The sequence below is a fragment of the Pleurodeles waltl genome, chromosome 9, assembly GCF_031143425.1.
Source record: "Pleurodeles waltl isolate 20211129_DDA chromosome 9, aPleWal1.hap1.20221129, whole genome shotgun sequence".
Classification (NCBI taxonomy): Eukaryota; Metazoa; Chordata; class Amphibia; order Caudata; family Salamandridae; genus Pleurodeles; species Pleurodeles waltl.
The window spans coordinates 1,153,631,056-1,153,656,056 of record NC_090448.1 but is presented as its reverse complement, the minus strand read 5'-3'; the positions used below and the strand labels follow the sequence as shown (position 1 = coordinate 1,153,656,056).

The window sequence follows — 25,001 nt, the reverse complement described above, 5'->3', positions numbered from 1 at the left end:
AAAGGCTGTAGTGCATAGCCTAGAGGGGCACTGCATGGCCAAGAGGAGCAGTGCATCAGCACAGGGTGCAGTGCATAGCCTAGAGGGTACTGCATGGCCAAGAGAAGCAGTGCATCAGCACAAGGTGCAGTGCATAGCCTAGAGGGGCACTGCATTGCCAAGAGGAGCAGTGCATCAGTACGGGGTGCAGCACATAGCCTAGAGGGTACTGCATGGCCAAGAGGAGGAGCAGTGCATCAGCACAGGGTGCAGTGCATAGCCTAGAGGGTACTGACTGGCCAAGAGGAGGAGCAGTGCATCAGCACCGGGTGCTGCAGTGCATAGACTAGAGGGCACTGCATGGCCAAGAGGAGCAGTGCATCAGCACAGGGTGCAGTGCATAGCCAAGAGGGGCACTGCATGGCCAAGAGGAGCAGTGCATCAGCACAGGGTGCAGTGCATAGCCTAGAGGGTACTGCATGGCCAAGAGGAGCAGTGCATAGTCTAGAGGGGCACTGCGTGGCCAAGAGGGGCAGTGCATCGGCACAGAGTGCAGTGCATAGCCTAGAGGGGCACTGCATGGCCAGGAGGAGCAGTGCATCCGTACATGGTGCAGTGCATAGCCTAGAGGGTACTGCATGGCCAAGAGGTGGAGCAGTGCATCAGCACAGGGTGCAGTGCATAGCCTAGAGGGCACTGCATGGCCAAGAGGAGCAGTGCATCTGCATAGGGTGCAGTGCATAGCCTAGAGGGGCACTGCATGGCCAAGAGAAGCAGTGCTTTAGCAAAGGCTGTAGTGCATAGCCTAGAGGGGCACTGCATGGCCAAGAGGAGCAGTGCATCAGCACAGGGTGCGGTGAATAGCCTAGAGGGGTACTGCATGGCCAAGAGAAGCAGTGCATCAGCACAGGGTGCAGTGCATAGCCTAGAGAGGCGCTGCATAGCCAAGAGGAGCAGTGTATCAGCACAGGGTGCAGTGCATAGTCTTGAGGGGCATTTCATGGCCAAGAGAAGCAGTGCATCAGCAAAGGCTGTAGTGCATGGCCAAGAGAGGCACTGAATGGCCAAGAGGAGCAGTGCATCAGCACAGGGTGTAGTGCATAGCCTAGAGGGTACTGCATGGCCAAGAGGAGCAGTGCATCAGCACAGGGTGCGGTGCATAGCCTAGAGAGGCACTACATGGCCAAGAGGAGCAGTGCATCAGCACAGGGTGTGGTGCATAGCCTAGAGAGGCACTGCATGGCCAAGAGGAGCAGTGCATCAGCACAGGGTGCAGTGCATAGCCAAGAGAGGCACTGCATGGCCAAGAGAAGCAGTGCATCAGCACAGGGTGCGGTGCATAGCCTAGAGAGGCACTGCATGGCCAAGAGGAGCAGGGCATCAACACAGGGTGCAGCGCATAGCCTAGAGAGGCACTGCATGGCCAAGAGAAGCAGTGCATCAGCACAGGGTGCGGTGCATAGCCTAGAGGGGTACTGCAGGGCCAAGAGAAGCAGTGCCTCAGCAAAGGCTGTAGTGCATAGCTTAGAAGGGTACTGCATGGCCAAGAGGAGCCGTGCCTCAGCACAGGGTGCAGTGCATAGCCTAGAGGGGCACTGCATTGCCAAGAGGAGCAGTGCATCAGTACAGGGTGCAGTGCATAGCCTAGAGGGTACTGCATAGCCAAGAGGAGGAGCAGTGCATCTGCACAGGGTGCAGTGCATAGCCTAGAGGGTACTGAATGGCCAAGAGGAGGAGCAGTGCATCAGCACAGGGTGCTGCAGTGCATAGCCTAGAGGGCACTGCATGGCCAAGAGGAGCAGTGCATCAGCACAGGGTGCAGTGCATAGCCTAGAGGGGCACTGCATGGCCAAGAGGAGCAATGCATCGGCACAGGGTGCAGTGCATAGCCTAGAGGGGCACTGCATGGCCAAAAGGAGCAGTGCATCCGTACAGGGTGCAGTGCATAGCCTACAGGGTACTGCATGGCCAAGAGGAAGAGCAGTGCATCAGCACAGGGTGCAGTGCATAGCCTAGAGAGCACTGCATGCCCAAGAGGAGCAGTGCATCAGCACAGGGTGCAGTGCATAGCCTAGAGGGGCACTGCATCAGCACAGGGTGCGGTGCATAGCCTAGAGGGGTACTGCATGGCCAAGAGGAGCAGTGCATCAGCAAGGGGTGCAGTGCATAGCCTAAAGGGGCATTGCATGGCCAAGAGAAGCAGTGCATCAGCAAAGGATGTAGTGCATAGCTTAGAAGGGTACTGCATGGCCAAGAGGAGCAGTGCATCAGCACAGGGTGTGGTGCATGGCCAACAGGAGCAGTGCATCAGCACAGGGTGCAGTGCATAGCCTAGAGAGGCACTGCATGGCCAAGAGGAGCAGTGCATCAGCACAGGGTGTAGTGCATAGTCTAGAGGGTACGGCATGGCCAAGAGGAGCAGTGCTTCAGCAAAGGGTGTAGTGCATAGCCTAGAGGGTACTGCATGGCCAAGAGGAGCCGTGCATCAGCACAGGGTGTAGTGCATAGCCTAGAGGGTACTGCATGGCCAAGAGGAGCAGTGCATCAGCAAAGGGTGTAGTGCATAGCCTAGAGGGTACTGCATGGCCAAGAGGAGCAGTGCATCAGCACAGGGTGTGGTGCATAGCCTAGAGAGGCACTGCATGGCCAAGAGGAGCAGTGCATCAGCACAGGGTGTGGTGCATAGCCTAGAGAGGCACTGCATGGCCAAGAGGAGCAGTGCATCCGTACAGGGTGCAGTGCACAGCCTAGAGAGGCACTGCGTGGCCAAGAGAAGCAGTGCATCAGCACAGGGTGCGGTGCATAGCCTAGAGGAGTACTTCATGGCCAAGAGGAGCAGTGCATCAGCAAAGGCTGTAGTGCGTAGCCTGCAGGGGTACTGCATGGCCAAGAGGAGCAGTGCATCAGCAAAGGCTGTAGTGCATAGCCTAGAGAGGAACTGCATGGCCAAGAGGGACAGTGCATCAGCACAGGGGGCAGTGCATAGCCTAGAGGGTACTGCATGGCCAAGAGGAGCAGTGCATCAGCACAGGGTGCAATGCATAGCCCAGAGGAGCAGTGCATCAGCACAGGGTGCAGTGCATAGCCTAGAGGGTACTGCATGGCCAAGAGGAGCAGTGCATCAGCACAGGGTGCAGTGCACAGCCTAGATGGCACTGCATGGCCAAGAGGAGCAGTGCATCAGCACAGGGTGCAGTGCATAGCCTAGAGAGGCACTGCATAGCCAAGAGAAGCAGTGCATCAGCACAGGGTGCGGTGCATAGCCTAGAGGGGTACTGCATGGCCAAGAGAAGCAGTGCCTCAGCAAAGGCTGTAGTGCATAGCTTAGAAGGGTACTGCATGGCCAAGAGGAGCTGTGCATCAGCACAGGGTGTAGTGCATAGCCTAGAGGGTACTGCATGGCCAAGGGGAGCAGTGCAGCAGCAAAGGGTGTAGTGCATAGCCTAGAGGGGACTGCATTGCCAAGAGGAGCAGTGCATCAGCACAGGGTGCGGTGCATAGCCTAGAGAGGCACTGCATGGCCAAGAGAAGCAGTGCATCAGCACAGGGTGCGGTGCACAGCCTAGAGAGGCACTGCATGGCCAAGAGAAGCAGTGCATCAGCACAGGGAGCGGTGCACAGCCTAGAGAGGCACTGCATGGCCAAGAGAAGCAGTGCATCAGCACACGGTGCGTGCATAGCCTAGATGGGTACTGCATGGCCAAGAGGAGCAGTGCATCAGCAAAGGCTGTAGTGCATAGCCTAGAGGGGTACTGCATGGCCAAGAGGAGCAGTGCATCAGCAAAGGCTGTACTGCATAGCCTAGAGGGGAACTGCATGGCCAAGAGGAGCAGTGCATCAGCACAGGGTGCAGTGCATGGCCAAGAGGAGCAGTGCACCAGCCCAGGGTGCAGTGCATAGCCTAGAGAGGCACTGCATGGCCAAGAGAAGCAGTGCATCAGCACAGGATGCGGTGCATAGCCTAGAGGGGTACTGCATGGCCAAGAGAAGCAGTGCCTCAGCAAAGGCTGTAGTGCATAGCTTAGAAGGGTACTGCATGGCCAAGAGGAGGAGCAGTGCATCAGCACAGGGTGCTGCAGTGCATAGCCTAGAGGGCACTGCATGGCCAAGAGGAGCAGTGCATCAGCACAGGGTGCAGTGCATACCCTAGAGGGGCACTGCATCAGCACAGGGTGCGGTGCATAGCCTAGAGGGGTACTGCATGGCCAAGAGGAGCAGTGCATCAGCAAGGGGTGCAGTGCATAGCCTAAAGGGGCATTGCATGGCCAAGAGAAGCAGTACATCAGCAAAGGATGTAGTGCATAGCTTAGAAGGGTACTGCATGGCCAAGAGGAGCAGTGCATCAGCACAGGGTGTGGTGCATGGCCAACAGGAGCAGTGCATCAGCACAGGGTGCAGTGCATAGCCTAGAGAGGCACTGCATGGCCAAGAGGAGCAGTGCATCAGCACAGGGTGTAGTGCATAGTCTAGAGGGTACGGCATGGCCAAGAGGAGCAGTGCATCAGCAAAGGGTGTAGTGCATAGCCTAGAGGGTACTGCATGGCCAAGAGGAGCCGTGCATCAGCACAGGGTGTAGTGCATAGCCTAGAGGGTACTGCATGGCCAAGAGGAGCAGTGCATCAGCAAAGGGTGTAGTGCATAGCCTAGAGGGTACTGCATGGCCAAGAGGAGCAGTGCATCAGCACAGGGTGTGGTGCATAGCCTAGAGAGGCACTGCATGGCCAAGAGGAGCAGTGCATCAGCACAGGGTGCGGTGCATAGCCTAGAGAGGCACTGCATGGCCAAGAGGAGCAGTGCATCCGTACAGGGTGCAGTGCACAGCCTAGAGAGGCACTGCGTGGCCAAGAGAAGCAGTGCATCAGCACAGGGTGCGGTGCATAGCCTAGAGGAGTACTTCATGGCCAAGAGGAGCAGTGCATCAGCAAAGGCTGTAGTGCGTAGCCTACAGGGGTACTGCATGGCCAAGAGGAGCAGTGCATCAGCAAAGGCTGTAGTGCATAGCCTAGAGAGGAACTGCATGGCCAAGAGGGACAGTACATCAGCACAGGGGGCAGTGCATAGCCTAGAGGGTACTGCATGGCCAAGAGGAGCAGTGCATCAGCACAGGGTGCAATGCATAGCCCAGAGGAGCAGTGCATCAGCACAGGGTGCAGTGCATTGCCTAGAGGGTACTGCATGGCCAAGAGGAGCAGTGCATCAGCACAGGGTGCAGTGCACAGCCTAGATGGCACTGCATGGCCAAGAGGAGCAGTGCATCAGCACAGGGTGCAGTGCATAGCCTAGAGAGGCACTGCATAGCCAAGAGAAGCAGTGCATCAGCACAGGGTGCGGTGCATAGCCTAGAGGGGTACTGCATGGCCAAGAGAAGCAGTGCCTCAGCAAAGGCTGTAGTGCATAGCTTAGAAGGGTACTGCATGGCCAAGAGGAGCTGTGCATCAGCACAGGGTGTAGTGCATAGCCTAGAGGGTACTGCATGGCCAAGGGGAGCAGTGCAGCAGCAAAGGGTGTAGTGCATAGCCTAGAGGGGACTGCATTGCCAAGAGGAGCAGTGCATCAGCACAGGGTGCGGTGCATAGCCTAGAGAGGCACTGCATGGCCAAGAGAAGCAGTGCATCAGCACAGGGTGCGGTGCACAGCCTAGAGAGGCACTGCATGGCCAAGAGAAGCAGTGCATCAGCACAGGGTGCGGTGCACAGCCTAGAGAGGCACTGCATGGCCAAGAGAAGCAGTGCATCAGCACACAGTGCGTGCATAGCCTAGATGGGTACTGCATGGCCAAGAGGAGCAGTGCATCAGCAAAGGCTGTAGTGCATAGCCTAGAGGGGTACTGCATGGCCAAGAGGAGCAGTGCATCAGCAAAGGCTGTAGTGCATAGCCTAGAGGGGAACTGCATGGCCAAGAGGAGCAGTGCATCAGCACAGGGTGCAGTGCATGGCCAAGAGGAGCAGTGCACCAGCCCAGGGTGCAGTGCATAGCCTAGAGAGGCACTGCATGGCCAAGAGAAGCAGTGCATCAGCACAGGATGCGGTGCATAGCCTAGAGGGGTACTGCATGGCCAAGAGAAGCAGTGCCTCAGCAAAGGCTGTAGTGCATAGCTTAGAAGGGTACTGCATGGCCAAGAGGAGCCGTGCCTCAGCACAGGGTGTAGTGCATAGCCTAGAGGGTACTGCATGGCCAAGAGGAGCAGTGCATCAGCACAAGGTGCAGTGCATAGCCTAGAGGGGCACTGCATTGCCAAGAGGAGCAGTGCATCAGTACAGGGTGCAGTGCATAGCCTAGAGGGTACTGCATAGCCAAGAGGAGGGGCAGTGCATCAGCACAGGGTGCAGTGCATAGCCTAGAGGGTACTGAATGGCCAAGAGGAGGAGCAGTGCATCAGCACAGGGTGCTGCAGTGCATAGCCTAGAGGGCACTGCATGGCCAAGAGGAGCAGTGCATCAGCACAGGGTGCAGTGCACAGCCTAGAGGGCACTGCATGGCCAAGAGGAGCAGTGCATCAGCACAGGGTGCAGTGCACAGCCTAGAGGGCACTGCATGGCCAAGAGGAGCAGTGCATCAGCACAGGGTGCAGTGCATAGCCTAGAGGGGCACTGCATGGCCAAGAGAAGCAGTGCATAGCCTAGAGGGGCACTGCATGGCCAAGAGGAGCAGTGCATCAGCACAGGGTGCAGTGCATAGCCTAGAGGGGCACTGCATGGCCAAGAGGAGCAGTGCATCATTAGCACAGGGTGCAGTGCATAGACTAGAGGGTACTGCATGGCCAAGAGGAGCAGTGCATCAGTACAGGGTGCAGTGCGTAGCCTAGAGGAGCAGTGCATCACACAGGGTGCAGTGCATAGCCCAGAGGGTACTACATGGTCAAGAGGAGCAGTGCTACCTGAGAGGGATAGTTCATATCCAAAGAGTGTAATGAAGAACAAAGTTAGTGCATAAGTGATGTGGAAAGGGGATAGTTGAGCAGTAGGGTACGATGATGCGTCAAACCGAACAGTGAAGTCAACAATCAGTGGAGTGGAGTGTAGAACCTGCTAGAGTAGTGCAGGTTGAAAGAAAGTAGTGCAACACCAAAGGGAGTGGTGTAAACCAAGGGGTGTAGTGCATAACAAATGGGCCCAGTACATAACCAAACAGTGTAGGGCATAACAAAAGTTTGTAGTTAGCCAAATAAAGTGGCGCGTAAATAAGGAATGTAAGGCGTTTCCCAAGAGAGTAGTGCATAAGGAAAAGAAGCAGTGCATAATCAAAGGGTGCAGTACATACCAAGTGGGTACAGCGTGTAACAAAAGGGTGTAGTTCGTAATCAAAGGATGCAATGCATAGGCCAGTAGAGTAAAGAATAGCCTAATTGTGTGGTGCATTACCAAAGGGAGTAGTGCACAAGTAAAGGGTGCAGTGACTACCAAAGGGCATAGTAAGTAAGCAAAGGAAATAATGCATAACCAGGAGATGTAGTGTGTAACTAAAGGAATTTGTGTATAGTTAAATATGTGTAATCAAAGAGTATAATGATAGGTAACCAGGCTTCCGAACAAAGGGCAGAATGTAAAGGAAAATATGCCACTCTGGACGATCTGACACACAATAAAAGCCAACCAGAGCGGACACCTCAGGGGAAGAATGACAAAATACCAGTGAAATATTCTGGGAATATGAAGGTCTTGTGTCAATTACTATGTTTATAAATCAACATTCCTCTCTTCAGTTTCTATTTTCTATTAATTATTTCCAGTGTTTTCCAGTGCTTTCTAAAAGTGTGAAAATCAGTGGTTATCAGTGTTTACTGCTAGGTAAAAAAATCAGAGGGGTGGGGTTTTTCCAGTACTTTTGAAGGCATTTAGTTTTATTGACGTCTCTTTGTTTGTACTGCCAAATATTCCTGACTTCGTCTTGCTCTAAACTCCCTTCTTTGCTCACTTTCTTTGAATTTTCTCTTTCAAGTAACTTTTCATCATTTCACCTCACTGCCCCTCTGATTTCTAGGTACTCAAAGCTGTCTTTTCAGCAGCAGAGGACCGCTCCTGTCAACCATGTGCACGGATGGAGGGTGTTTGTACCTAACTAACACCTCGTTGTGGTTGATAAAAGGTTATTGTGGACATTGTATTCACTTTCCTGCTGTTGTATTCATTAGACAAATGGCAAAGATCAGCCAAATAATATTCTCTATTTACAGCAAGAGATCTATGCAATGGGGGCTTCTCAGCGCTCTGCTATTGCAAGTCAGTACCACAACGCCTCGTTCTTCGTCTCGAAATACCAAGAGGGTTTTTTACTGTCAGCCCCAGCCCTGCTTCTGCTATACCTGGTCACAGGGGAGGAGACTGCTGGGGTATCAGGATTCATACTGGGGGGCTTTGGTGAAGACAAAGTGTGCTGCTGTATGAAGAAGTAGCTGAGGTAGTACATTTTGGGTGGCCCATTTCTCTGCCAGGGCGATGGATTAAATTATTCTGTCGCCCTGACGGATGTGCCGCCCGCCTAATTTAGAGACGTCGGCCAAGATGGCGGTCATTTTCTAAAGCAGTAGCAGCAACAACCGTTATGTCGGCTCCTGTCAATACTTTTTGAAGTTTGGTGCAGGGCTCTGTCACCATGACGTAGCCTTACATCAAACTGTTTTCTGTATTTTTATTTTTTTTATGAAATCACAATGTGGATGTTTCTTTTTGAAAAACAAGAAGGAAACGGTCCCTTCGCCATGGGAGTCACTAATGGCAAGGGGAGCATTTAGCAGTTTTCACTGCCCATTGCTGAAAGGATTTTCCTGGCAATGACGGGAAGTGAAAACCATCTAAGTCAGGTGGGCGGAATTAAAGGTCCGCCTTGGATGGCTCCCAGTGCCATTAGAGGGGTTTAATCATGGCGGAGATTAAACCTATGGTCCGCCAGTATTTAAATCGGGTGGGTGGACCACCATGTTGGTGGGGAGGGAACACAGTCACTGTTGCAACAGAGTTTTCTCTCCGCCAAACACATAACTTAGGCCCTTTAAGTTTATATGCAAGCCACCAGAAGGGCATCTTAGCATGGATTTTTACGAATCATGCGGACATTGTTTGGAAGCATTGTGGGGCTGTGTTCCAACTGGGCATTTGTGGGAATCGCACAAGCCACTTTAGCTTTGTGTTCTGTGCAGCATGTAGAGTTATAAATATCTTCCATCTTGGGAGAAAAAATAAGTACATCTCAAAATGTTTCTATCAAGTGTAGTCACAGAGGTTTGAACAAGTGATGTTGCTAAGTGTCAAACCTTGTTTCAGCACCATATGTGCCAATCTTCATTTTGACATGGAGGAAGGAGGAATAGAAGCTGTACTTGGTGATGCTGGAGCAATTCTATGAACATAGCCTACTTAAACTTGTGTGCTCAGAACAGGCCAATACACCTGTTTTTCTTGAAATTGTCCTATCTGCAAGCAATACTATAAAACACAGAGCAGTCAATGTTTCTTCATGTTTCGCGTTGACCTGTCTAAAACACATACAGAAATTTGTAAGCTTTCTGAGTCTAAGTGCGACAAGCAGCACAATTTCAGAAACACAATTTAAGGGGCATAAACCCCTTTTTGGTCTGAACATAGGAAGAGAAGATGTTCATGATATGTCTTCTGATCCTTCTGTGCGAGGGGATGTGCCTCCTATCAACTCACTTTTCAGATCACCATCAACTAAAGCTGGGAACAGGAGTGCTGGGTGCCTTGTTTTATAGGGGGGCATTGATTCTGGAGGCATCCGTAAGCACAGAGATCTTTGTTGTCTCAATGAAGGAGGAACACATCATGGAGATCCCACTTTCCCTCGACTGAGGCACTGCTCAGAATTCAGCTACTCATCTGCTGGCCACTACACAGCAGCAAGCAGTGATCTGAGGACACCTGCCAGGAGCCAGGATCCCATAACAGGTGTGAAGTAGACCTTGGGGGTCCAGTGGCCCTGCAGATAGCCAAAAGGGGTTATTAAGTAGCTAACCATGGCCTGGATGGGTAATAAAGGGAACATCCACTACAGAACATAGCTTAGAGGTTGGGGCTGCAGGTATAATACAGCTTGAAATTAGAAGGTGGCAAAGCAGTAACAGTGGAGCAAAATCTGTTTGTTTTCCAATTTTCTACTGAAAAGGAAATAATCTCTTTGGTGGTGTTTAATCAGTTATAATTGGGTGTACCTGGAATCCAGAATCCCTAATTATAAATGCTCACACTATTGACAGATAAGGGCATTGAGTGTAAGAAAGGTAAAACAACTGGCTCAGGATCATATTGTTTTTAAGAGCAAACCCAGGTTTAGTAGTCAGATCCCACAGCTGGAAGGCAAAAGTTAAACTTTGAGAACAACCTCCCTCTCCCAGGGACTCCTTCTACATTTTACATCCCCAAGCCCATCAGACTGTAACCATAATCAAATATACAAATAAAAATATCAATGTTCACAATTACCCTTTTTCGCCTCTTCTGTCCGCCTTTCATTTTTCCGAACAGCAACTTCTTGTTCTGCACGAGAAAGAAACACCTTTATAGATTAAGTAAATATTTGCATGTTAACAAATTTGGAGTGGAGAGCTTCGAAAAGCAATGCCTTATACGTAATGCAGGAAAATATACACAAGAGCCTAGTCTAAGGAAGGGGTAGAGGTGCAGCAGTCGTAAGCATCACCTTTTCGAAGACACTTCTGGGAGCAAAAAGCATCAACAGAAGTTGCGAATAACCAAAGTAGTTAAGAAACATTCACTTAATAACATTTTAATATCAGGGGTCCTTTTAAAATGGGGCCAACTCTTCTTGGCGGGCAGTGGAGGACTCTTGCAGAGCCATAATAGTTAAGAAAGTTTCCTTGAATATATTCATACATAATGAAATATTTCTGGCAAATCCTGGTTTTGGACGAGACCACATGCTTTAGAGGATTCTGCCGTCTTCCTACTAAAGTATCAATTCTATCTAGTTTTTTGTTTCTTTTATTAAGTCAGTGAACTATTTTTCTCTGCATGCTTACCTTCAGATGGCGCAATCTGACCTTGTGAAAGTTATACCAAGCACAACGTGGTCTATGACATATGATCACAAGCAGCTAACACCGTCTCCCACCAATGATCGAACATCAATGAGTCTTCCAAATTCACCATGAGTTATCACTGAAATATCAGCTTTAAATATATTCTAAAACTCCTGTTACATGTGCACAGGTGGCTCACCGGAGGCAGCAGTGTGCTCACAGGGCTCCATATTCATGAAGGTGGCAGCACATCTCTGGTCCTCACACTCAGTGCAAGGGGTGACATCTTCTCCTATAGATATGTTAGTGCCCTCCTGTCCATGGGTGACTGGAGGGATGTTCCCTGGATCATGAGAAGCACCCACCTGGGAGGGCGATAAGCAGAGAGCAGGAGCAGGAAATGGAGGAAGGATGTTAAAAAAAAAAAAAAAAAAGGAGGTTCTTCTTCTAGCTGAAGTGTACCATTTTCTTAAATCTGTGCTTCTCCAAAATGGTCTCCGTGCTTGTCTGAAATTCTCAATTCAAGATGGTGCAAATATCTTTTGCTTGATGTCTTGTGTTACCTGGACCATATATAGAAAAGCTCACCCTTGAAATTGATGCATCACAACACATCTGTTCTCTTTGGAGAATGAAATGTGATTCCTAAAACTTATTTACAGGAGAATTTGCACAATGGATTGACCGTACATTTCTCCACTCCTGGGCACCTTTGGTTTTTTTCCCAGAAGAATGATCAAGCTCCTAATCCCTGCATTTTCTACTGAGGGATAGATCATATTAAAATTAAGAATCACTACACTTTGTCTCTGATTGAATACATTGTGGAAGCAGTAGTTCAAATCTTTACTAAACATAACTTACAAGGTGTGTATCATTTGCCTATAAAAAGTGGCAACAAGTGACAAATGGCCTTATGCGCCTTATTTAAACATTTTGAATATTGCCCAATGCTATTCAGGTTGTGTAATGCTTCAACCATTTAACAAAATTGGGTTACATTTTTGTAATGCCTGTAATCATTTTGTTGTGATTTATCTGGATGTTGTTGAGCATTTTTCTAAAAAAAAAATCAGTGAGCATGAAGAAACTATGAATTTGGTATTATCAAGGCTCCAGCAACACTCTTTAACCTTTATGCCTGAGGAATGTGAATTTGGCAAAGAGAAGGTTGAGTGCCTTAGGTTCATGTTGAATGTCTCTGATTTATCTGTAGACCCAAAGAAAGTGTAAGACATCTGTGTATGGCTTTCAACTAACAATGTCAAAAAACTCAAATCGTTTGGGGGGATTTGCAAATGTTTATTACAATTATTCAAGGGTTTTGCAGATTTGGACAATTACATCACATTGAACAGGGGTAAGGTTTCCATTTGGGATGTGAAAGGTAAAAAGGCACATAATTTGATCAAAGGATGTTTACTCAAGCTCCATTTGTGTGCTATTTGACACCTATAAAATATGTATTGTAGATGCTGATGTCACAGTCACGCTATCATGCTGTTTTGTTACAAATGCAAGAAAGTGATGAACATGAAAATCTCATGTTTTACTTGGTTGACATTTTGTCTGACAGTAAAATGACCTATTCAGTTTTAGAGAGAGCTAATAACTTTGAAGGTGGCTTGTACTGAATGGAGACATCTATTAATGGACAACAGGAAACCCTTTGAAATTCGGACTGATCACAGGAGCTTACAATGCTTACAAAATCTTTAATGTGCAAACTGTCACCAAGCAAAATTTTAATTTTTCTTTGCACAGTCTGATTTCATCATAACTTATGCTCCTGGTTCAAAGAATCTTTTGGCTGATGCATTGTCTCGTCATTATCTAGAGTCATCATTTAGTTATGATCAACTTTTAACTCTTTCTCGTTGTGACTGGAAGTGTTCAGTCTTTTTAGAAACGTTTAAAGAGGCTCAGGAACAAATGGATCCTAAAGAGTTGGATGATTTGTATTGCAATACTCCATTTATACAACAATGTTTTTCACTTCAGTTAACAAGCTACTTATATTCCTATTAAAGAATTACAGCTTGATGTACTGCATGTGTCTTGAACCTACAATATCAGACTGAAGGGGAGCAAAGACCACGTTAGGCATTAGGTCTTCTTCTGCAATCATAATGTGGCCTACAGTGAAGTCTGTCATTTCTATCCTCATATGTGCTCAATATAAGTTGTTACATTAAAGGCTTCTGGATTTTTGTAGCCTTTCCTAGTGGCTCCTGAACCACGGCATACAACCACTACCTATTTTATGAAGTGTCGTCCACCTTCATAAGGGTTTCAAGTTATTTTGACTATAGCTAACACTTTTTGAAAGATGGCCCATTTTTTCCTTTTGTCTAAGTCACCTACAGCAAAAGAAATGTCTAAATGCTTCTAGACATTTTTCGCCTCTAAAGTTTACCAAATAGCATCATTTCTGATAGATGAACGTGATATGTTTCAAATTTTTTAAAAAGATCCTTGAAAGGTAATAGTACTTGTACAAGCTTTCTTGCAATTGTTTTTTCAACCTAATGGACAAATGGAACTAATCAAAGGACAATATCTTTGATGCTGCTGCAAAGCCTCTTAGGATATGTAGGCTCTTTATTTACCACTTACAGATTTATTTTTATAATAATGCAACTCACACAATGCCACCATTGTTTCACCATTTTTCTGCGTGCAAGGTGTTCAAACAAGAATTTTCCCTTCTTCACCTCATGTCACTTCCAACAACTACCTACTATATTAACTCATTTATATAAACTAAAACAATTGGTTTTGGAAGGCTTATGTTATTCTAAATCAAAATGTCAAGTCAAGTTTAACAATTACTCCTTTTGCTCCTGTTGCAAAAGTGTGGTTGTCTTCTCACTACAAGCCTGTTCTTACATTGACAGTCAAGTTTTGACCACAACAGCTTCTTCTAATTGTCATCCTTCATCAGGTTACTCCTAAAGCACTTTTCCTGATTTCCGTACTTGACAATTGACACCATATGTTTGTGATCCTTTTTTTCGGCTACCTTATGAACCACCACCAATCATGATGAAACTGCCAGATTATGTGGTTCTGGAGATGTGTAATTCTAAAATGATTTGAGGTCATGTTTAATCTTTGATCCTTAGGAAAGATTATCCAGCTAGTGAGTGTTGGCAGGTAGCTGCTTCCTCAGTTCATGCCCCGTTGTTGGTACAATGTTCTTGGCAGTGGCAGTAGCATTCAGACCTGCTCAGAGCTTCAGAAGGGAGTCATAGAGTTATGTCTGCATACAGCACTTACCTGAGAAAGAGACATGTTTGTAGGGCTCCAAAATCATGGTAGATGCAGTGCATCTCTGGTCCTTGCATTCAGCAAGGTAAGTGATGTCTTCTCCTAAACCACTTTGACAGTGTTGTTTGATTAGAGGTCTACAACACAGGCCTTGAGGAGCACCAGCCTGGGCAGGTGATGGGCAGAGTGTGGGAGAACAGAAAGGAGGAAGATTGTCAAAGGGTTTTTCTTCTGATGTAGGACACCATTCTCCTGATGGCATTGTTAGCCTTTAAAGTATGCCTTTCCAAGTTTGTAGTCTGCAATTCCCACTCAAAGACGGTACCAATCTCTTTCTGTGATGTCATGTCCTGCCGGGACCCTATATAAGAGGCTTTGGCTTGAGATGGATGCATCACACAGCACAATAGTTTGCTTATTTTGCTTAATTGCCCAATTTGAAGCCCCTGTGGCCCTGTTCTTGATAGGAGACACCTGAAACATTTCACATGTAGGGTAATTACAGCGTTTGCATCGTGGAAGAAAACTTGAGACCGCTGACGTGTCCACTCTTTGACAAATCACTTAAGCCGAAGCATCAGCTTATCTATTTATGAAAAGCCTACTGTTTTGCTTCCAAATGCAAAAGTTTTCATTTTGGACAAGTTTACTCAATACTCACAGCAAACTAATATTCATTAAAAAAATAACTATTTTGTCCAGAAATACTTGCTTTTTATTTTTAGTAAAAATCATGTCCTCAAACAGATTATGTTCATCACAATCAACACTCACAACAAGGCAGATTATGCCTAATATGTCCATCAAACAACATCACCAAGTATAAGGGATGTGCATTATATGCCAAAAGGTTTTCTATATATTATGCCTATGTTGGAGAGAATTATGTTGGGAGAGTCCATAATATATCAGCAATGGGCAATATCATGCCAGAGGCACCATCCAAAATGCCAATCATGACTACAATATTTAAGAATTATATGTTAGAAAGGGGACTGCACAGCAGACACAGGTGCATGCTCTTTCATACAAACATTTGTGCACAATCAAACACCCACCATCAAAGACGGACAAACACATTCTCACTCTCATCCCCTTTCTTCCAGCAACTGCACTCACCCAGCCTTAGTGTTTGGTCTGTCATCCTACGCTCCTGCGCATCGCAGCCAGGAACAATGTGGCCTCTTCCTGAAACCTCCTCCTTTGCACGTCCTACGCTCCCACATATAGGTTTAAATAAGAGCATGGGGTCTGCATTATATGGCCAAATCGAAACACAGCTTTGGGTACGTCAGGGAGTGATTGGCCATGTACTGCAAGCTCTGAGCTGTAATTCACTCAGCATCTGTGATCAAGAGCAGTGACTCTTGGGGGAGGAAGATGCTGAAGATGATGGGCGGTCTGTCTGAGAGCTGAGGGTTGAGGTCAAGCCCAAAGAGTGCAAATGTGGTGAACTGTTCAGTCCACGACACATGCATGGGTCACTGTGGATGCTGACTGCCACTCACAAGAGATCAAAGAATAGACATTTCCCATAGGTTGCAGATGGTAGAGTTTTGCAGATCTAGGACTGGATACGGACAGATGGTCTTTTGGTGGGCCAGCACCTCCACGGCCCAATAAGCGAGCTACCATTGCTATGAGCTGGTTGATCAAATAGGTGTCTAGTGAAGGCCATTCTGCTTACTCTTGCTCTGTGGAAGTGATTTATGCAGGGGGAGCAGAAGGCAAGACTGAGGTGGGCTGAGACAAAGGAGCTGGTGTGAGACAAAGGAGCTGGTGTGAAACAAAGGAGCTGGTGTGAGACAAAGGTCCCTGCTGAGTCTCTGCACTGTTAGCTTGGGAATCTCCTTACAGCGTCCATGACTCGCGCCCCATTATTTGGTTTCCTCCTTGTTTCTCCTTTTACATTCTGTGTATCTCAGCCCACTGAAATACTTGCAATTTCACAAAACACATTAATCTATAAATATTGGAGAAAATAAAGGAAAAATGAACTACTGGAGGAGATGGTGGAGGTAGTGAGCTAAAGTCAACGGAAGGAGGAAGAGGCAAAAGTGATGAAAGGAAGAAGTGCTCAAGGGAGGAGAAGATGCCAGGATACCCTAGTAGGTGACGGTGCACTCTAGAAATCTGCATAACATAAGGCAGAAGAAGGAGGGCCACAAGGGAGAGGTAAAGGTTGAAGGGGAGCGGTGGGAGAGAAGGAATGACAAGATAAAAGTCCAAGATTAATGATGGGTAGGGCTAAAAAAGGGAAGTATGAAGCAAGTTTGAAATAGGAGAAAGGAAAATGGGTGGTGATGGAAACACGGCTGGGGAGAGAAGCCTTTTTTCTTTAACAATAGCAAGGGTTGGATGACGGAGGAGCAAGAACTTAGATGAACGGGGGGATGAAGGGCTGGAGGACATGGGGAGGCGGAAGGAGTTGGGGAAGATCAAGATGAAGAGAAAGGATACGTGAAGAAATATAAGACAAAGGTCCTTGTAGCGGTAAACGTGGGGAAATGCTAGATAACTGGAGGGCTGAGGAGAGGAAGCTGAGGAGTAGATGAAGCGCTAAAAAGTGGAGGATAGGGTAGAGCAAGAAATTAGAAGAATGAGAGAAAGAAGAATTCAGTAGTGTACAAAATTGTAGCACAAATACAGAGCTCTGAAAAAGTGCGGAGCCTTAGTAATAATTCTTCCTCAGCCACCCCACTGCCCCCGTTGATGGACCTGGAGCTGGTCTTGTAATGGAGCATCACTTGAAGGAAGTCTCTATGAACCATAATGTTTTCAGATCCTTCTTGAACGAGGCCAAGCTGGGTGAGACGACTATTTGGGCCTAGCCAGTTACAATATATACTGCCCGGAATCTTGAAATACTTCTCCGGGGTCTTCTTTCTGCTCGTACAATGTCTTGCCACCAGAGCTAGAGCAGATGTTGGGTCTAAGGCTGACAAATTGCAAATCACTTTACAGAAGTACAGCTGAAAAATGAGCCTCTCATACACAGCCTACTGAAATACAGCTGACAAGACGATCTCCAGCACACATTGAAAGGAACATACACTATTGCTCCGGTGCTAGGGTCCCAGCTAGGTGGTATTCAGTTCAGATTGCTTTATATCATTCATAAATTATTGAAAGCTCCAGTCTTTATAAACCAAGCCACAGAGTCCATGTGACTGTGGACCAAATGTTTCTCAATGTACCAACTCGCAAGAGAGTAACCGCTTGCAGCAAAACCTCTGGCTTCCTAGTCGCTAAGTTATGGAGCAGACTGCTGGATGTCATTCAAAAAAATGCCCAGGGCCGTGTTTTCAGAAGATCATATAATACTTTTTTCCTTTAATCTCATCTAGTCCCTTCATTATGTGCATTGATGCACTTATTAGCTTGCAATAGTTAATGTTCACCTACAGCCACAGGGGCAGTTTTAGAAGTACTCCATTTTCTGCACGAAGATTTGTGACAACCTAAGAAATGGATGTGTGCTTTACTTGCTCAAAATAAGCTCCTTAATACATTCTTGCATTACAAGCTTGAAAGAATGTGCATTAAAATAATTGGGGGTGAGGTAATAAATGCTGTGCCTCAATTATGGATGGTTTGAGTAGCTTTCGGCTGGAAGTAGAAGAGGCTGCCAAGGTGGGAGCCACCATCCAGGAGGTGTTCCCTGCTGGTGACTCCCACTGGTGAGCTATCCCCATTGGCAAAACTCACAGTCTATCACAAATGAAAGGTGGTCAGCGGGTTGAGTCATCTTTGGCATGTGACCTGCCCTATGCAAAACCACTCAGCCCACAGTTTCTGATGGCACCAAATACCATTCCCATAACACGAAGTTGGCGGTGACTGCCTAAAAATTCTATCAAAACTAGACCAGCCTTTTTTTGCCCTATTGCTGGACATTTTTGTGGAGGCTCTGGCGTATCTCTCAGAGACCTGTCAGGTATAAGATCCAACAGGCCCCTCCTCTGCCCAGCAGAGATAGCAACTCAACATCAGCATCCCATAGGCTGCTGGGGTGCACATAGTAGGGCAGACTGGGCAAAAAGGGATCTCACAACAAGTTGGTGTAATTTAATAGATGGAATCTTATTCAAGGTTCTTTGGAGATTAAATACTGTTATTACTTGCTGCACCTGGTCAGCCATCTCTCTCCCAGAAATAAAGCAATGGAAAAGGACATGTGAAGGGACATGTCCCAAATCTACTCACCCACTTCCCCAGGCCTTGGTAATCGTGCTCTGGATCGAAGAGGTGCTGGTGCAGCTGGAACTCTCGGCTGAAATCCGCTGTGTCTGGTGTGTTTTCCAAGCAGCCATCACCAACTAGAAACCATGAAAAGCATCATATGAACAAGGAAGTGAAGGTGCCTAAGTAAACCACTGTAGGTTGTAAGCAATGTAAAGATCCTCATACAAACATCAGGCCTAAAGGATGTCATATTATGTCATAATTTCCATGTCATATGTCATAATCCCACTACAGGTGCTACTCTACTGGAAAGTAGAGCAAGAAGGGTCAACATTTGAGAAGAACCCACAGTAGGAGGATAAGTAAATTGATCAAACATAATTTAAACATTTAATAAGATCCTCTTGATTAGGGGTCGGTGAACGAAACAATGTGATAGCAGACAGAGCGAGAACAAGCAATGTTTTAGTTCATCTTTGGAAAAGATTAACTATGTTAAAACTGCAAAAAAATGACACCACAGTTCAATGGAATAACATGGTAGATTCCAGGGCGCAAATAAAGGAATGCTGATTTTATTTGGAATGCCCATACCTCCAAAGATGGTAAAATGGTCAGAGCCGGATCCTAGGGACCTATTTAGATTGGCAGCCATTTAACCAATCACAATTGGGTTATGTTGTAATGAAGTCATCTTGATTCTCTCCCCAGCTGCCAAACAGAATCTGATTTGGCACATACATTCCACCAAGTGTTTAGGACTATTCAAAGGTTCCAGGGGTTTGTGGTCTGTGACTTTATAGTGCCCCCTGCTCTTGTGCTTTTTTCCATCCGAATAAGAGGATGACTAAAATCTGGATTGAGCCTGGGATTCAGCTCTGCACACCACAGACAAGAATGGCAACGCCCCTTAGGAGTTCATAGAACTTACAATATACTTGCTCCTTCTGGAGGACTGGTCTTAAAACATTCTTGAAGAAGGCCCATCAGCTACTAATCAATCTTCCTCAAAGACTTTCCCCGGATTTGCATATTTCTAGTCTTATTTGACTATCAAAATCAGGGCAAAAAGGTATAGTACAGTAGTTTTTTAATGAAAAATGCAATTCTTGAGAGTCTCTAGTGGAGGGGACATTTATGTAATTGCACCTACTCAGACTCCGCGGAGTTTTTTTAACCTTAAATTTTGCAGGTTTTTTTTTTAAGCTGGTTGAAACGATCTGCTTAAAGTACGTTTTGAGAGGGAGAATCTCACCAAACTGTATTTTTAGGGGAAAAATGAAGCCTCGGAAATGTTTTTTTTTTACAGGAAAAGTCTCCTACAAAAACACTTTCAATAGGAAAAGTTTACCCCAAAATGAGCCAAATAAAATCATTTACCAAATTTTGCACACAAAGTTATGATATTGTATACTTGTATCAGTCTTCCCAAATCCATCCTGAAGAAATTGGCTTAATAATTGGGGTGTATGGGAGACAACCACAAGGAATAAGGCCACAACCTTGTTAAAGTAATACAGAGCTTCAATAACGTAAACCTGGGCTCACCTCCCTGGTAGCAACGGCACATAGCAGACAGGCTTAACCTAGGAAAAAGTGTCAAGTATTTAGCAGTAACAAAACAGTTAAGTCAAAACACAGCACAATATAAACCCCAGAACCAATTTAGAAAAATAAAGAAAATGAGTAAAATGACATCTAAATGAAAAAGTCCAATACGGAGAATTGGAGATAAGAATTTCTAAAGATGTAAGGTAGAAAGTACCAAGGAAAAGTAAAGCGCCAATCAGTAGTCACTGTTGGTGGCTGGATGGGATATAGGTGCTATTTCAGGCTGACCACGATAGAGCCTGGGTTGGATACACCAAATGGGTTTGTATCGGTCTAAAATTTTACCTTCTGATGCAGGGCAACGGCGATGGATGAGTCCATCTGCTTGATTTGGAGATTGGCTAACTGCCAGATTTATGCTGATGGAGTAAAATTCACTCAGTCGGCGTAAACATTCCACATATGGCCTGAGGGATAATGGGCCATTGGAGGTAAGCCATCCGACCACCCATCCCATTTAGAGTGAGAAGTCATATAACTTTTTATTTTTTACCATCTATTATCCTGGTTGTGTAGGGCAGTAAAAAAAAAGTTTTAAAACTCCGGTGGTGTTGGGACCTTTAGTTTTTACTTTTCCATAAACAATCCCCTGCTTTGAGGGTTTGCTTTTGGAAAAATAAAGACCTTTGAAAGTTCAGTGTAAGCATCCGTCACCAATGATAGACATACACCAAACGTTTAAATGGCTTTGAATGAGCACTGGTGACGGGATTGCACAAACCCACTGGGTTAACCACAGGGTGGGCGATGAACTCTAAATATGGTGGGTCGAGTAAACGCAGGGTGGTGGATATAAAGTCCTGTGCCACCCTCAGTGCCTTCACTTCATTCGTCAACCTCTGAATCAGGCCCTCAGTTTCTGAACTGGAAGTCAAAATCCTCCATTGGTGCATGTTTGCAGACTGTAATTGTTGCGGTACGCTGGACGAGGTTGTTTTTTCGCTGTTGGTTTTGATAGGAAAAGTTCAGAGTGTGAGAAATTCAAATTTTGACGCCACTCAAATCTTAGTGTCGGGTGGATTCTTTTCGCACTTTTGCCCGGTCAAGATTTTTACCTTCATATTTAGGGCCAGATTTAAAGTTTGGCAGATGGAGCAATGTTGTCCATTGGGTTGGCAAAGGATATTTCACAGTGCCGCTTTTCAATGGACTAAAAGTTTGATGTACGGTCACCATCGGTTTTGGCAGCCATACATCATACTATTGACATTTTTTTTCCAAAAACCAACAAACTCCCAAAGCAAGAGTTTGTTTTTGAAGAACAAACAACTAATGACCCCTGAGAGCTTTCTCCCAGTGTGTTGGGGTCATTAGCTTTTTCTTCTTGTCCCTCATTGCCAGGTTTTCCCTGGCAGTGGTGGACAGGAAAAAAAGGCATTACACTGTTCATCAGAAATAATGCGGACAGTGTAATGTCCTTCCTCAGAAAGAACCTACTGCATTTGGACATCAGATTAAGTATTCCATTGTCAGAGTCGATTCTGGAGGTGTGCTTGCCACTAAAAGCAAAAAAATACACTACCAAACTCTGAATCAGGCCCCTAATCTTTTTTTACAGAGTTCAATATCCTCCATTGGGTCAAGTTTGAAGCTGTATCTGATGAAGATCCTTCGAAATAGGTGATGCTGCAGATGTCTTGGAAGTCCAAATATTTTCTAAGTCCCAACTTTTCAGAGTTTCTAGAGCAGCTACTCTTGGTACCTTGTGAGGCTCCAAGGACTATGGGACAGCACTCAGAAGCCAGGTCATACTTCAGCAGAGATCACTTGCAGGGTCCAGTTGCTAGTGGTCAACTGGATCTTTCAGGAAAATGGTCTCTTGCAGCTTGTTGTGCTTCTGTAGCCACACTAGGGGTCACCCAACTGACATTTGAAGTCCACTTCTTAGTCCTTGGTACAAACGGGAGTGGGTCCAGCCTTTCAAGTTTCCACACGTCTCACACAACCAGTTCAGTCCTCTTCCATTATTCTGCTGGTCTAGAAGTATTCTCTTGAGAGTTCTGATGAGCAGTGGGTGAGGTGGGCAAACCTTACCACTTTTGCAGCACATCCTGTTTGCCTTAGTACAAAATATCCATCAGTGTACTATTCTAAGTAAAATCCAAAATGGCACAGCCTTTTTGCCCTTGGAGGTGGCTTGTGTGCAACCCAGGAGTGTGTTTAGAGAAATTAGCAGACCCCCTCCTCCCCAGCTATATAAAACTGGTTCTGGGACTAGCTCAGTATCCCTGGTTGGGCAGGCTTCACCCTGGTCCCTTTCAAGTTAGTGAAGTTCCCAAAACTTCCCCAGCTGCCCTTCCTCACCTCATGTATGTTACATAACTAACAACCAGATGTTCTTGCCACAAGCTCTAACCCATTGTTTCACACCTCTTTAAGGGAATGCACTGAAAGGAAAGCTGCTGGAATGTTAATGCTAATTGGCCTACCAGAGACTCAGGCAGACAAAGTTTCACTTTTTAAAGGTCACTTTTCCTACATATTTATTAAAAATCTAACCACCACTGAATTGGATTTTTAATAAACATTAAACAATTAGTGAATTATATCAATAGCTTGTCCAAAACCAGAGATACCAGAATTATGATTTTACTCTGAACTTTGTTTTGCTCAGAGGACAGCTAGAGCCCTTCACACTGAAAATAGCTTTTGGATACTAGTTGTTGTAGGTAGAAGCCAACAATAAATGCATGTGCCAATTTTAAATAATAGACACCCTACCATGTGGCCTACAAGGACTACGTAGAGGTGACTAACTTGATATTCAAAAGTAGGGTTTGTTCCTGTCAAAAGGGTTATTATTTTGACTGTTTCACTGGCATGTTTAAAAGGCTACCCAGGTTTCCTGAAGCTATGTTTCTATATTATCCTAGGTATGGTCCAGCAAGTGCTGCAGTCCACAGGTGACAACTAACTTTTCTATGCTTTTGGTGTATTTTCCTACACCATATACTGTGGCTTCCTGGACGGTTAGGCAGGCCAATTAGGAGTTAGCCACTCTCACCATGTGTTTGGAGTCGGAGACGCATACTGGGGCCTGGACAGCGGTGCCCTAATGTGCAGAGATCAAAAACCAACAATACCAGTCTGCAAAACAAATGAGGATGACTACACAAAAGGCCTTCCTCACACACACTGTAGTCAGACAGGTATTGGGATCCGATAATTTCAATCACGTCAACTGTTTTGTGGCAGATTATTTGGCTCCCTCTACAAGCTCGTGTAAGTATGCATGCAAGTACCTATGTGCAGGGGCGGTTTCTTCATTGGAGCGTTGCCAACCCACTTCTGCTCAGAGCCAACACATGCATTACTATTAATTTAAAAAAGCAATTGTGTTCTAAATTAATTAATAGTTCTTGACGGAAAATACAACATGGCTCTCTTGCTCATGTGTTGCTGGCAGGGCAAGGCATGACCAAACCTACTGATTGGCAGGCAGCAGGTATAAGGTAAAGTGTGCATGTCGGGCTGGACAAGTTTCTTACAGTGTCCAACCCGACATGTACACTTTAACCCTCTTAACCCAGCGCTGTTAAGGAGCCAGGCGTAGCTCATCTCGACCACTTGAGAAGAATGCATGCCACTCACAGCTCCCTCCGCTCAAACCAAGCTGTATCTACAACTCCTGAAGACTTCTTAAGGATGAATTTCCGACATCTTCATATATAGGAAGAGCTCAGTGTCCCCTTCAACCCTCTAGGACCCTCATTAGCACAACGCTGTTCAGAAGTCCCAAAGGATTAATGTGGCCCTGGAGCACAAATTCAGCCTAAGCTATGGAGGAAAGCATGCCTCTTGTCTCTTGGGTGTAAGGATTGTTTTATGTCACTTTTCAACAGCAGAGCACAAAACATCTGGTGGAAGTGATCCAATTTTGCAAAGAGTTGTACTCCTTGTGTTCATATTTTATACTATGTAATGATTTGGTATAAAGATGTCCAAGTACAGTTTTATGTTCTCTATCCTATGTTGTCTATCTCATCTTTCACACTCATTGCCCATTTGGTGATTATTTCTATTGTAGTTTAATGTAGTTTCTAACAATTTGGAGCAATTAGCACATGTTCAGAGGTCGTATAACTGAAAAACAGTCAAGGTTGCCTATAATATGGAATTCAAGAAGTGACCAAGAAGTGCAACCCCAGCTTCCAATGAATGACACAGACGACCTGCCAACAACTTAAGTTCTGCAAAGTGAAAGAGTTTCTGCTTGAAGAAGACTTCAGACTAGATGTACAAACCCATGTCATCTCTCACCTGGATGGAGGCAAACCGCTGCTCACCAGCAGCCTCAGATCTCTTCTGAACCCCTGAAGATCGCCCTTCATGCTGCTGCCCGATGAATTAAGAATCTCATTAAGTTTTGAGGAATCTCACCAACCCTTCAAGAGTTGCAGTGTCTTCCTCTAGAAGTAGACATTGTCATCCAAGTCTGATGCATCCCCAACTACATGGTAAACTTGAGGACTCCATCATATCCATAACACAACATCAAGACCTCTAGTGAGCTGTGACACTCACAACAGCAACGTCATCAGGCTCAAGATAAAAACAGATGCTTGAAGGAGAAGACAGGCCACTGCTATTGCCATGTGCCTAGGATCTGGAACCCTATCCCTAACCAAATGTTTTACGTGTCTTAAACCCTGCTCTTAAGAAAGGAACTGAAGACCCTCTACTTCAAGTAACACCTGTGTTACCCTCTTGTTCTGCCTTCATCCCCTTGCTCATCCCTTCATGTCAAGCAACACCTGTGTAACCCTGTGGATGATGGGCTTCTGCTGGTAATCCCCTTGTCCTGCGGTACCCTCTCTCATTCCCAATACCCCACCACCTTCTTAGTACAGCTTTCCTTTACTTTGTACTAGGTTTGTGTTGTATCAGTCACAAACATACACAAATACAATTTGTAGCAGAGCAAACATGCATTGTATATTATTATGAATCAGCACCTGCTTGG

General features: G+C 46.1%; 1 protein-coding gene across 1 annotated transcript in view; it reads right to left on the bottom strand.

Annotated features, from left to right (window-relative positions):
• Positions 1-25,001, bottom strand: part of SCG5 (secretogranin V) — a 56,222-nt gene that overhangs the window by 13,719 nt on the left and 17,502 nt on the right. The window contains exons 4-5 of the mRNA XM_069209002.1: positions 18,449-18,561; positions 10,416-10,469 (exon numbers count right to left, since the gene is read on the bottom strand). Of these exons, the coding sequence (XP_069065103.1) occupies positions 10,416-10,469; positions 18,449-18,561 (167 nt within the window). The remainder of the gene's footprint in view (positions 1-10,415; positions 10,470-18,448; positions 18,562-25,001) is intronic.